At 39.8% G+C, this 14,699-nt stretch overlaps 1 protein-coding gene across 5 annotated transcripts in view; it reads right to left on the bottom strand.

Annotated features, from left to right (window-relative positions):
• Window positions 1-78: 78 nt before the first annotated feature.
• FILIP1 (filamin A interacting protein 1) overlaps window positions 79-14,699 on the bottom strand; it is a 102,531-nt gene continuing 87,910 nt past the window's right edge. For 4 of the 5 annotated variants that reach the window (XM_014870208.2, XM_014870209.2, XM_088162150.1 and 1 more), the window contains 2 exons: window positions 8,522-8,745; window positions 79-903 (listed from right to left, as the gene is read on the bottom strand). In XM_014870208.2, coding sequence (XP_014725694.1) covers window positions 8,539-8,745 — 207 coding nt within the window. In that variant the 3' untranslated portion in view covers window positions 79-903; window positions 8,522-8,538. The remainder of the gene's footprint in view (window positions 904-8,521; window positions 8,746-14,699) is intronic. The other variant, XM_088162148.1, reaches the window with a different exon arrangement.

Raw genomic sequence — 14,699 nt, 5'->3', positions numbered from 1 at the left:
AACACGTATTCTGCCCCCATAAACAAATACATAGATGAGCCAACCTTAAGAAACTGGAGTTGAAATACAAACACCTGATTACATTTGCATAGTTGTGAAAATTTATTAGTTACAGTGTAATGAAAATCAACTTTTTTGGTACAGGCAGAAGTAAAAACATACTTTATATAGAAAAAAATCACAGCTTTAAAAACTGACTGACATTGTTTAAAATGAGTAAATCTGGTTGTACTTCAAGGCATTGGACTTTAATATTTAATTTTATGCCAAACCATCACACAGTGCAAGAAATATTCTGCAACAAATTCCATACAGCAGTCTTCAGAGTATTTAGTCTCACAGAATCTCATGATGGCAAAAAAAATGTACTGAATACTTTTCCATTTAAACAGAAAACATTGCTGAAGTTACATTTTTCTTTCTTCACATACTCTCTATTACAAAAATATCAAATTGAAAATTTGACAGTGTATTCTACAAATAAATGCGTCATAAGCAACAGGAATTGCAACTTTGGCACAGCTACTTTACAAAGTGTATTATAAAAATAAATTATATAGTAAATATCAAACAAAATCAAGCATGTGCCTTAGGCTTTGCAATTAGAAGTGAAATTCAGCTGGCAGAAAGACTGCTGCTCTCTCTGTGATTAGATACTTTTAAAATACCAGCAAGGCCATTCATTTTTAAAGCTCTACCAAGAAAAAAAAAAATATATATATATAAAACTTAATGGAAGCACTAATACTTCCACAAGTAATCAGTAGCACAAGTGACCCTGGTGTTGATGGCAGAGAGCTCCTACAGTGATCCATCCACAGGCATGGAGGGTGGTGCACAGAGTGCTCTAGCGGGCGGTAACTCATCTAGAGTTCACGCGTAACTGGTGAATGATGACACTCTCTAAAAGAAAAGAGAGCAAAACATTCGGGTTTACGAAGCTACAAACACATTGCAACTTACTTTAAAGAAGAACAATTACAACGGCAGTGCAAGGCGTTTTTCTAAAATAGTCTCACAAACTTACTCTCACGTCACTGCTTGATCAATCTGTCCTGGCTAATGGTACAAAGGGAAACTAAATTAGTACCTGTCAAGGGCTCAGAGGGCCTTGGCTTCCACTCCAGTGTCAAGACCATCATTTGGTCGTCCATAGGGAAAAAGGAATAATACAGGTGAATGGATTAAAGCAGAGGGACACCAAAGTTCCAGTTCCACACCCAAACTAGGTAGAGAAAAACTTGGAGTTGGGTGTCTAGTATCTTGTCTAAGCAACTTCATCATAAATCTGGTGGCAATTCATAAAAAGGGATGAGGAAGAGGTATGGGGTCATTTCACATTTTTTTAAATTTAAACTTGGCTTAGAAATCTATGCTGTATTTATTCAATAAGTCTTCTTGAATTTTGCTACTGACTTTAATGGGGATAAATTTCAGCCACAGCATGCAAAACTATGTGTTGGCATTTTCTTTAAAAGTCTGGATTTAATTTTGCCCTATATGTAGCATCAGAGGTCCCTGACCCTGATTAATCCCTGGACTCTCCTGAAGTACTTATGGCGTGGTCTTCTGTTCTTCTACCTATATACACAACTCTTACAGGCAACTTTTTTAATATAAGAATTTACCTGTCAATTAATATTTTTCTCTGAAAAGTGCATTTTAAGCATTTCGAATAATGTAACTGTACCAATACTAATTAAAGCATAGTTATACATTTTCAGAAATATTAATCTTAATTGAAATTACTTTTGTTACCTTCCTTTCTGAATAGTCCTAAGATTTTTCAAAATTTACGTGACCCAAGAAATGACACTATAGATACAGTTTTTGCCTTTTACATTTTTATCGACTTCTGCCTTTATCCACTTCCTAACTAATATTTGCAAAGTGTTTCATGAAGTTACATTAAAAGAAGAAAGAAAAATGAAAATATTTCCCATGTACTCTTACTGCTAGAACTTTGCCACTAGATGGCAGATCCCAGCAGCAGCAGGGCTGAGGCAACGTCCAATAAAATACGTTAAGGCAAATAAAATAATAGAACTTCCCGAATTGAAAGTACTTATTTTCCATAAAATTTATCAATAAAAAATGATTTTCAACAAGAAATATACACCAGTTCTACCACACTTGAGTAATGAATGTGAAAGAACCATGAATTATTGTATGATTTTACCTTACAGCCAGTGCTGTTCTAACTTGAAGCTCTTGTGGAATATGATGTCAAAAGCTCATTTACAAATTATTTTCTTAATATTAAAAATATTATTTTTAAAAGAAAAATTATTTTCTTAGTATTCATAGTGCACCTTTAATAAGCAGTTTAGGCACAAAATTCTAAAAAACTGGGCAGCAGAAAAATATCACACTTCTTGTTAAGGCTCAGTCCCTGAATGAACAGCAAAACTAGAGTCGGTGTCTGAACCAGACACCTTTCTCCCAAACAGTAATTGTGCAGAAAAGAGTAGGAGAAAAAATAATTAAAAATAAAATAAAATAATTTCCACTGATATTTATCTTTCATTCATTTCTTACACACCTAGAGAACACACACTCTAAGTTTGTCCCAGTTGTATTGTATTTGAAATGCTTATATATATATATATATATATTATGTACACACACAGACGTGTAGTTACTACAAGAGGTGTCTGAACAGTTACTAAGCTAAAATTAGAGTAGGATAGATTTTGTCAGAGTTCTTTTAGGCCACCCTCTGTGGGAATATGATTATATTTGAAGGATATGATTAAATATATTTTTCAAGGGTTCTAGATGGGAATATTTCAAGGAGCTATGTATTCACTTAAACAAAACAATTTATTTTAATGACAGAAGAAGAAAATGAATTTAATGTAAAACAGCTAATTCTGCTTTCAGTCCTACTGATGTAAAACAGAATTTCTCGAGGAAACAGATCAGGATACCAGTTCATATAATGAAGCACATCAAGTGGCATTTTAACATATAAAGTTTAATTTATCCTTACAATATATACAAGTATCACCAGATAATACAAAAATGAATGTACCACAGACAATACACACCCAAGCAACAGCAGAGAATCATACATCAGCATTTCTCTTTTTAAAATCCCAAGGAGAGGTTTTTTTGTTTGGAGAACCATTCACACCTGAGTGTTTCATACCTGAGAGCTGACAGCTCTGCACCTGACAGTAGTTAACCCTGGTTACATTTTAAGGAAAAAAAAAAAGCCAAGGTAAGAGCAATGTGCAGGGAATAAGATTCAAAGTAAAGTTAATATCTATAATGAGAAATATTGCATATAATTTTGCCCAAGGGAGCTCAAGCAAAATTAAGAGGGGATAACTCACACTGACACAGGGGAGAAAACCATTCCCCTAAATGAAAACAAGTTCAAAAGATGAGCTCACAAAAACTCCTGCCAGCAAACTACGTGTTTCAAAGCAACTCAGTGAAATTGGCCACTGATGTGTGATGGGAACATATAATTGGTCTGAAAATTGTCTTGCCTGTTGCAGCTTATGCCAAGTACCTGAAACCCAGCAGGGACTGTAGTTTACTTTATTCAAAGACATGCTTTTCCACATCTGATCAGAATTACTGAGTATTCATGTAAATATTGAGCATATTTTAGAATCTGTGTGGCATATTTCAAGCAGGGACATATGACTTGGCATCCTGTTGGCCCGGATCAACATATTAATGTGGCTTTAGAGATTGCTCCCATAGTGGTAATTATTATGTGCTCTAAGTGGTTTGAGGTTTAAATATAGTGATGTGTACTCTATGGGCATATTACAAAGAGTCACAAAGTGTTTGGTTTTTGAAAAATCACTCTAACGGGTGCAACAAAAGGAAAAAAGGTGAGCAAAGTAAATCGAAATCTCTGGTTTTCGTCTACCATTTGCTTAGGATGTTTAGTAATCTGAGGGAAATCCCCCCAGGCATTACAGATGAAGCTCTGTGCTCCTTTTTCAGTTACACTTACTCAAATGTATTGATCTACTAATCACTACATTAAGCAATACCCCTATGTAGCAGTAAGTCTGGTGATGGGATCTAACTTAGGGAACACAGTAGAAAACTTGTTAGGAACTAGATTTAAAATCAGAGAGATCATCTGGAGAACTAAGTGTGCACCTTCTCAATCTATGTGTGCTGCTCATGAATGGGTTGGCATTTTCCCTGCTCTTCCACCTTACTGCTGGTGCTAAGCTATATGGTACTACTGCTGGGCTTGAGTTATCACAACTGCTTATATGGCCATGTCATCAGCCAAAACAGGGCTTGTCTCCAGCTGACATGAATATGACTAATAAGTACAAAGATTGGTCCGTCGTCATTGTTCCTGACAAGGCATTGTAACTATCATTATGACTCTGAATGCATTATTTTGCTACTGAAATTGTTTCACTTCATCATTACAAAAAGCCAAAATAAAACCCAAACAAAATGGCTGAGAAAAAAGGTAAGAGAGAGAAAGCATGACGATGAGTGATCCCAGATGATCACTTAAGAAAGTTTTGTTTACACGTTATAATCCAGTAATGTAGAACACAGAAAAGCCCTGTAAATAAAGCCCTAATACTTTCCTTTGGATTGACGTGTCAGAGTTTGATTCTTTGGTGCCTAGTAAAATCTGAGGTCTGAACAAAGCTTGTTGCTGTGGCATTTCTGACATCACTCTTGTGTTCATTCTTTGATGCTGTATGAAGGTGAGCTCATGCCCTACTCTTCCACACAGTGAGGCACTGCTAAGGTCTTGCTCCTCTTCTCTGCCGTCCTTTTCATTAAACTGGAAAAACTTCTTATTCTGGAGACCCCTATTGCTTTGTCAGGTTTGGATGAAATTGGTTGGTGTGTTCAGTGTTATTCATTAGGGAAGGAAAGATGGAAGGATGGATGAACACAGACACTTCATCTTATAAGCCTCCTTTTCAAAAGGGCCAGGCTCAAAGGCAGCCTTTGGAACGGGGACACAGATCTGGGGAGGGGGGGACTCCCTCCTAGTTCAATATCCCGACCCCTCAACCACTCTCTTGTTTCTGCTCAGTGAATACTGAAGCATTCCATGCAGAACGGCACAGCCTTTCCAGGAGGGAATGAGAATGCCACCTTCTTCCTCCTCAGCTGTCAGTGCCACTAGTGAACCTGCCTGCAGCTGATGTGGGTTTGAGTCTCCTCAGGTACTGTTGAGAAGGGGAACCTGCCTCCTACCTCTGAGAAAAGGTTTCAATCAAAAGCTTTTGACAATAAGCAGCACAACCCCTGCTTTTGTGTAGTATTTGATCTACTAGAAGGCATTCATGATCCTACAGTCACTTTAAAACACCAACTGGTTTCCTACGCCCTCCTTCTTTCTTTTTCTGGCCTGTGAGCCTGGTACTAAGTTATGTCAAAGCCAGTCTTTATGCTTTTTTTTTCCAGATTCCTTTTAATTCAGATCAGTTACCCAGTTGAGTTCAAACACTTGTGCCAGCTCAAAGGACAACCACATAGTCAGTGAGTACTTTCTTGGCTGGAGGTGACAAAGACAGGACTACAGCTTTTCAGTCCAGTGTGGAGTTACAGCCTGACTTTAAGTGATCAGGAAATCGTGGCTTAACTTAAAAGTGTCGGAGGAAATACAAGAATACCTGCTTTAAGGGTCTCAGCGAGGTACAGAGGCTGCAGTGCTACATTTAAGTCATAATAGAAACACTGACTAGATAAGGGCTGTGGAAGAACATCAAGAAGATCTTCAGGATGCCTTTTGGGCTTAGGCACTGGTTTTAGATTTCGCTGTTTAAATTGCCTTTTGGAGCTGACCTAGGAATGGAGAATCTAAACACACTAAACATAACTGTCTTCAGATTCAGAGGAAATTTCAATGTAATACAAATTTTTAGGCTTGAACTTTAAGACTTCTGAACTATAGGCTTTCTTTTCTCTTCATCTTACCCTTCTACCTTTAGGAAACAAGAATATTAGGTCAATTAAAACAGAGGTCAAAAGTTTTGAGTGTAACTAAGTACCTGTTCTTAGCTAACAGTTTAACCAGCTGCCCAATTCTAGAAGTCTCTAGACTTCTGCTGCAGAGCAAAAGTCCGTTTTAGTTGTTCAGCCCCTGGGGAAAAATATCAGGATCGTGACCTCTCTGGAATTTCTAAAATCTCTCTCATCAAATCCTACTGACTCTACAGGAGCAACTCCTGGCCTGTGCCTGCAGTTCTGGCTCTAGCTGTGCCAGTTTGTGTGCCCTAGATTTCAGGTACTGTGAGGCTGGCTTGTTTCTTCAGGTGAATTAGTTTCTTAGAACTCAAACAAAAACAAAATTTTCAACCACGGCCACACATAGAACACTGAGTATGGCAACAGTTAACTAAGTTTCTTTGACACAATGAAGGCTTAAGGCAGCTGTATCAAGCCACATTAGCTTGGGGATCATGTTTGCAGTATTACTTGACTGGTTTGACCTTACAGCTTACTTCAGTAACAGTATTAAGAGTGAATATCCAAAAAAAAACCCCTTTTTTGTATTTAAATATCTGTTAAAATGTCTGTGTTACAATAAGAACAGTAAGATCTCAGCAACAATTTGACTTACTGAGGCTTTTAAGTGATTAGAATTACTTGAGAGGATCTGATGTATTTCTGACATACTAACTCACATTGCTTATGAATTCCAGTTTCCAAGTTTTATCTGAAGTACTGGGAATTGAAGTTATGAAAAAATGCTACTAATACTAATCCAATTTTTGAATATCATAGGAACTAGAACCTTAAAATTAACAGACATTTTAGGTGTTACACATGTAAAAAACCCAAAACCTACTTTTTTTATGTGGCAAAGAAAAAATGCCTTTCAGGTGAATAATAAAATGCCAGCTTTACAATGGGATAATTGTTATATCTGGATCTGAAATTCTAAAGCAATACAAAGCAGATGGAAAACTAAACATTGCTTGGATTGAATATAATTTTGTTGACCTTTGGTGACAGAGTCTTCCATCAAATATCTTCTCCCAGGCCAAATTTCGTATTTCGACCACTGGTGCATTTTCCTTTCTGTGAATATTATTTATAATTTATTGGTGGTCTTCCCACCTTGCTTTCTGTTTTAAGCACTGGGCCCTTCACAGCTTGGTGAGGTGGTTGAAGCATTTCACAACCTTAAACCCATCATTATACACCCTTAAACCCATCTGCTCAGCTTCATTTCTTTTGGTTGTGACTCTTCTGTAAAAACTGATTGCTTAATGGAAATGTGCTTTAATAACTCTACTGTTATTAAATAAACAATTATAACAATCGTCAGCATCCACACTATTTCCATGCTGGAAAAATTCCTTAAAACATGCTTTAAAAATGCAAACACACAGATGAGGAAATCACAAAGAGGGGAGGAAAAATGATGAATCACCATGGTATTGTAAGGTGATCTGCATTTTATGACAAAATATTTTAAACAACTGAAAACTGAGAGTAATTTCCTTACCAAACCCTCTCTCTTTCACTGTCTGTACCTGAGCTGTGCCTTTAGATAGCAATTCCTGCCACCAGCAGTCTGTGCTGACTTACCCTCTAAGACATAAAGATGCTTGGCAAGTAAGGTTTAAATGTTAGACCCCACAGGAAAACTGAAACCTAGTCAGTCAATGGAATGAGTTTCCTCATAGCCTTCAGTGGTCTTTGGAGCAGGCACAAATGGATTGTACTGATTTTTGCCAGGTAGTGTTTCTCAAGCTTTTGCTGAAGACTAAACACCTTCTGGCTCACAAGCCTTTACCTGAGCCCTGAGCTCGCAGTATTCCAGTGTGTGTAAGTCAGGGACCTGGTTCTAAGTGTTGTCTACAAGTGTTAACTCTCTCTGGAAGAATTAAGTTGCTGCCAAACATTGCGCAACATCCCTATGCCCTTGAATTTAGTAACTATTCTGAGAAAGCAGCTCACTACTGAGAAATGGTGATTTTGATGGGAGGCTCCCAGAGAGAAGGCTACAAGGTCACATGGTGCCCATCCCTCTCTTCCCCTCCCACACAGGAGGGACTGGCTTTCATTAAACAAGACTTCAAGTGTGCATGGCAAGTCTTCTGGCATTGCTTCCCCAGGCCATGTGGCATTTCAATAATGTGATCAAGGCAGGAAGGAAAGCAGACCATGCAGCAGCAAAGGTGGAAAGTGATCCGTTAAGGTGGGAAACAATCTAGTAAGAGTGACCAAACTTCCTTTGATCTACTAAAAAGTGACCATGTCTATCATTAAGAATTCCTGAACTAGATTAATAACCTAGTGCAGTTACCCCATTCTCACTTCATAGACTGAAAATCTTCCTGGCATAAAATTGCCTTTTTGACAGCTTTTTTTTTTTTTTTTTTTTTTTTAACTTGAGTAAGAAAACAAAAGCATTTTGTTATTTAAGTAGTCGGTGCACACACTTATTAGTTTGTTGTTAAGTGACAGCTGCAGGACTTCGTTAGTACAGGCAAACGTGAACAACTACACAGACAGGGGAGCTGACTTCCATGGCAGCAGTAAAACCTGCAGAACGTACCCCCTGAGCCACTGCCATCAGCCCTGACCCCCGCCCAGGGAGGCAGAGCTGCTGGCTGAAGATTTCTTCAGTTCTATTTTCATAGACTGAGTCTCAGCACGAGGCTCGAATTTTGTCACATTTCCTGCTCCTGCGGCTGCCACTACTGGCTTTCCTGCTTTCATACCTTTTGACACAGGAATGCGGGTGGGTGTAGGTCTCGGGGATGACCCATCCTGTCCTGTCTGCAAAACAAAGAGACAGAGAAAAATGCCGTGAATTAAGGACTTCTTCTCATACATGCTTACCTTATACTTTTTTTTGGTTCTTCATTTACCTCTCAAACAACAATATCCCAAATCACACCTATTATCAAAGTAATGTTAGCACTTGAAATCTGGCCATGGTACATATTGCTAGAGTAGGGCCAAAGGCACAGTTGGGATCAAATGAGTTTCCCAAAGCTGAAGTCCAGTGTTTTGAATCAAGATGTCATAAGGATGGGAATTTGTGCAAACCTCCCATTCTAAAGCATGACACAGTGCAGGATGCACTTAGAGGCTACTACAACATTGGCTTGGCTGTCAAGATAGGTACAATATTAGCATTTTGTATAGACACTGTGCTCAGAACAGCATAATCAGGTGAGGCTAATGACGAACCATGGGTAACTGCCAAATTTTAGGAGCTGGGACATGACCACTCAGCATTATAAATAAAATTGAATTTTACTTCCCAGAGTATGCTGAGGTCATGGCTGGGGCCACTTATTTCTGCACTGGGCAGAGCAGGGGGCTGGGAGAGTTAGAGAAAAGATATGGATTTCCTTTTCCTATGGCTGTGGCAGGAGGGATGTGGGAAAGGGCTCTCCCCCTCCAAGCCCTAATCACAGCTTGAGAAACTCTGGTGAGGGTGAAGCTGCTAACTCAGATTTCCAAGGATACTTCAAGACAGTGTGGACATGGTCATTTTACTATCTCTGTCAGCCTTCGGCCCTGGACAACAGCCTAGCAAGCACACTTATCCTCAAGTTTGAGTACTTCAGAATTAAAAAAACAAAGAACAGCCTAAGTGGTTGGCTTAGGGCTGGCAGACCCAACATGGCACCTGTGCCCTTCTGGAGCCCCAGCTGGAGACCAGGCCATAGCTGTGAAACTACAATCAGCACATATGCTTAAGCAACCAAATCTCACTGTGTAAATGCACAAGGAGTACCTGGATAGGAAAAAAAGACTCAAAAGGGCCAATGGCTATTTTCTGTCTCTCTTGCCCAGATAATGGTGTGCACACTCTTCAAGGTCAAAACTGCAGCTACCCCATATTAACAATGGCTTAAAGAAAATACTCATAAACATGACAATTCTGAAAAGAAAGTGGGTTTTATCTTCTGCCGTGTGCAATACAGACACAAATGAAAATGGTGACAACTCCAGTGTCTTGGCTGAATTTCATATGTGACTGACATTTCTGTAGAGAGTATTGATAAAGACTTTCATCTCACAAGAGTAAACAATTCTCCTAAGATCCTGGAATCGTAGCTAGACCCACCTGCTAAGTGACTAAACTCTGTGACTTATGACATAAGCAAAATAAAACTAAACTGCTGAAATAGACTGGACTGGGAGCTCCTATCAGCTGTAACATGAATTTGTACATTTACTTAAAAATGCTCCACAAATGTTTTTCAGCCAGAGGCATCAGAGCTTTCTGTCTGCATCCTGAGCATGCAAAGGAAAACCATTCCTTAATCTTCTAAGAACAGTTCAAAACCCCATGTGTACACTCAAAAAAAATCACAATTGGAAAACTTGAATGCTGTCTGCCTGACAGGAAGGAAGCCATTTTCAATAACTAAAAGCAACATTTACAATAGCAGTCTAAAGGCTAATATGGAACTCACATGTAGATGTCAAAACAAGTTAGGCCCATACAATTCTGTAGGGCAAAACATGCAAATGCATTCCATCAGCCTTGGAAAATATGTCAACATCCCAGGGAACCCAAATGACAAACATCTTGTACTCCCTGAAAGAGTTCCACAGTGTGTAAACATGAGGCAATCAAATGGAGTAGCTGGAATCTCAGGCATTTCTTCAGCTTTATTCACATGTAAATTATTAACTAAGGATTTGAGGGCTTTCAAGTTACTCATTTCAAGCCTAAATCACTCAAAAGCACTTTGAAAAGAACTCTAACTTGCTTTAAATTTCTTAGTTGCCTTCATTCCAGCATAGTAAAGTGTTGATTGCATGGAAGCTAATGCCTGCTTCCCAGGCAGCTGCAAAAGCATTTTGTGTTTGCCAAGCGAGATGGCACAAAGGTGCCTCCCCAGCCGGCTGTGCCCTTGGGCGCGGGAAGGGGCAGCAAGCACAGAACACAGCCAGGCTGCAGCTGTGGCAGAGAACCCACACAACTCCCTCTGTCTCCATCGTTTCTTCCAAGAACTCAAAGCCGTTCCTTCCAGCCCTGTTTGTCTATAGGCTGCTGTCTTCTGGTTGATCCAGGAATGTGGCTCCAGCCAGAAACCAACCCTTACACAGCTGGAATGGAGTGCCCGAGATGCGGCCCCATCTGGACACCGGGTGATGCAAGCTGGATCTGAGCTGGCAAGGCGAGACATGGTGCTGGAACAGGGACCCAGTGAGGTTACACAAGACATTACTGAGAGTGACATGAACACAGGCAGCTGCTATGGTGCAGTCATAATCAGCTCTCACTGCAGACACAGGTGTATTAACCTGTGAAGTTGTAATAAAGTTGGGCAGTCCCGTTAAAGGGAAAAAAAGGAAAGTGAACATACAGAGCATGTAGCATGTTTGAGTCGTTTGTAACAGATCCTACTTGGTGCATTTTATTGACACACAAAGATAATGCTTTCATGCACACACTGGCTTCTGGAATATTTTAATTACAAAAGTGCTTTTTCAGCATGTGTTTTCAATCTGATCAGGCCCCAGCTTGCCCTGGACAGAAATGGTTCTGTTCAGTGACCAGCAGACATCTTGAGCAACTTGAAAAGCCCTGGGCTTCTCAAGCCATATACACAGGGCTGGGTAGACAAGACAGATGACCCAAAGTGACCTAAAACTTCTGATAAAGCAGCTGGAAGGTAAATAGACTACTTGACATCACTGAAAATGGCGCTAAAATAAAATATGTTTGGATAACTTCATCCTGAAAGGATGGGACTTGAGATCTAGTCAGTATAGTCAGCAGAGCCAGTGGGCAATTCAGCTCACACAGAAGCCAGCCCTGTCTCAGCTGGATCACCCCCCAGTCACCACAGAGCCAGCACACAGGTCTCAGGGCTGACATGGGGACTGATGACTACAGACTGACTCTGTTGCCCACACTGAGGCATCTCGTGCCATCTGAGGTGTCCCATCAGGTCTGTTATCCTTCCTTCCTATCCTCACTTGCCACAGGCACACAGCCAGCACCACAACACCTCTGCCTCCTGTACCTCCAGGAGCTCTAGCAGCAGCTTAGAGCACACACGGGACACCTAAGGAGGGCTACATTTAGATGCCCATCCCAAACTAAGTGCTGCCCGATTGCCAGTGGCCTCACAGCTGCATAAACACTTTTCCCGTTGGCTCTGGCAGCCCACGGCTCCTGCCATGGCCACAGGATGCTCGGCATCATGGTTGGTGCTGTGCCACCGGGCTGGCTCTGCTGCAGCCGGGATTCCCTCTGCTCCCTGCAGGTTTGCATGGCACTGGAGTCACTGGCAACATAAACAGCTGGCACTCAATGCCAGGCTGGCAGGAGGTGAGGAGCACAGGGATTAACTGATTATAGCACTGACGCCCATCCAAAGAAGATCCACATTCACCAGCAATCCTACAATCAAATGTAAGGCCTAAATCAAACAGGATGTAGGCAGCACTGGTTTGGGTTTTTTTCACAAGAATATTTGGGTTTATTCTATGGGATTTTTTCTGCAAATTGTATGAACTGTCCTGGGAACAGAAATTTGGGCCAATTTGCTAAGGGAAATTTGCTAAGGGAAGACTTATAAGCAGGCTAGTTTTGGTCTCCATATCCTCTGGTCTCTGTGGTCCATTTGCAATAAATAAATCATATCCTAGGTCTGCTAGATAGTCCAAGTACTTTACTGGGAGTGAATTTGACTCTAATCAAGCTAAGGAGGACTAAACACCATTTTTTCTGTTTCTGTGGGAACTATCCAAATCCACAGGCTGCCATAGAAAAGGCATTAATACATTGTACAAAGCATCTTGTGTGAGGAGAGTTAAGACAAAAATTAAAACCAGTCAGCTAAGAAAGCAGCTGTGTATCAGTTTGTCTTGTTCGATTTTATTAACTTAAACCCTCAAAACTGTATCTGTTGGTTTCGTCTAGGGTTACTGAGTAAATGATCACAGCCTGGATTTTCTGACTAGGGGCAGTGAAATGTGTTTGTAAAGTTGTCATTTGCAAAACAGATGGTGAATACACTTTTTTTCCCAAGAGGCTGGGGAGGAAAAGACACATTTGAGCTTGTTCGAAGTTGCCTGCTCAGCTGACTAGGCACATTAAAAAACAAAGGAATGCATAAGATAAAGTAAATCTTATGGCTGAACTATTTTCCTTACATTCCAAACCAGGGGGATAAAGTGAAGAAAGAAGCCAGTTTTTAGCCAGAAAAAAAAACAAAACAAAAAAGTTTTGTCTGCCATGGTTCACTGCATCATCACAGTAGAGACAGACATCTAGTTAAAAATAAAAGTTAAAAAAAAAAAATTTCCAGGCTTCTGAGAGACAAAGGGGTTTGTAAATTAATTCAAGACTTTAAAAAATGAACACTTGCCTCTAATATGTAAGGAAACACTGTATAATAAAATATCTACAATACATTATATAGATGGGAAGAGATAGTGAGTGCATGTGCAATCCCAAACAGATCTGTGTGATGAATGCAAGTTTTCTTAATTCAGAAGCCTTAAATGGGAATGGCAGCTTCTCTCCAAAAGTGTGAAAGTGTATCTTAAATACACTTTGACATTTCAGCTTGGGAAGAGATGGCTGACGAGGCGTGTTGCAGGGGTTTGCTGACTCTGGAGCACCACGGACAAATGAGTAGGGGATGACTATTCAGTATTTGTCAAGATACAAGAAAAAAGCTGTAACCAATGAAGGTATTGTACAAAAGGTATCAAACAAAAAAGCTTTTCCCAAAGCCCACAACTGAATTCACTGCCCCCTGATGTTGTGGAAACAACAGTGTAAATGAGTTCAAAAAGCAATTAAAAGAATAAATAGAAGAAAACTCTGCCACGGTCTATTAAAGACAAAGATGTGGCTACAGGCTCTGGTTCAGAGAGAAATACCCACCTATTGCCAAAAGCTGGGAACAGACGCTGAGGCAAACATTACTGTGTGTTTACCCACTCAAAATAATCTTCCCCAAAGCATCTGTTGCAGACTCTGTCTAGCTAAGAAAGTTTTTGGACTAATACAGTACTGCTGTTTTTCTGTTTTGGTTAAATTCTTCTTTCCCAGGGTATTTCCAAGTAAAGCAATAAAAATATATGTCCAATAATAAACTGAGGGAGGACTATCAATAAATACTGCCCATTATGGTTAAAGACAGAGGTGAGAAATCTTTCAGTATGAAAAACAAGCTGAGATACCACCATAGAAGCCCAAAGAGAAAGTAAAAAATTATGCTACAGGAAGCTCTATTGTAATACAGCACTTACAGAAGTTCAGAGGAACAGAAAGAGTTCTTCTGTTCCCTGGCTAAAGAGGCTTGGAGCTGTAAACAATGATAACATGACTGCTTAATTATTCCTTTGAAGTTCAGTAATATAGCAGATACTAACTGAGTTATACAGGGATCATGGGATTATATCAAAGAAATGCTAGCCTGCATAATTAGAGTCTAAAGACCTGCCAGCTGGGCCAAAAAAACATGAGGTATATTTTCAAAATTCAGAAATGGCACTCATCAAAAATAAAAATACAGTTTCCTGCTCATTCATCACCATCATTCTTTGTCCCTCTGTCTCTCACTTGTAATTTTACTGGGCTGCCATTATGAAAATAACTTTGAAGGGACTCCTCTGGAAGTTAACTGCTTTGAGAGTAATACCGAAAATATACTAGCATCCAACACTGGTACAAAAATACATGAATTGGGTACATTCTGATTTTATGATTAAGCTTGAGCCTGGAAGAAATGTAGGGAAGACAA

The sequence above is a fragment of the Sturnus vulgaris genome, chromosome 3 (genome assembly GCF_052056855.1).
Source record: "Sturnus vulgaris isolate bStuVul1 chromosome 3, bStuVul1.hap1, whole genome shotgun sequence".
Taxonomy (NCBI): Eukaryota; Metazoa; Chordata; class Aves; order Passeriformes; family Sturnidae; genus Sturnus; species Sturnus vulgaris.
The sequence above is the reverse complement of the archived record's forward strand: the minus strand, read 5'-3'. Positions and strand labels throughout refer to the sequence as shown.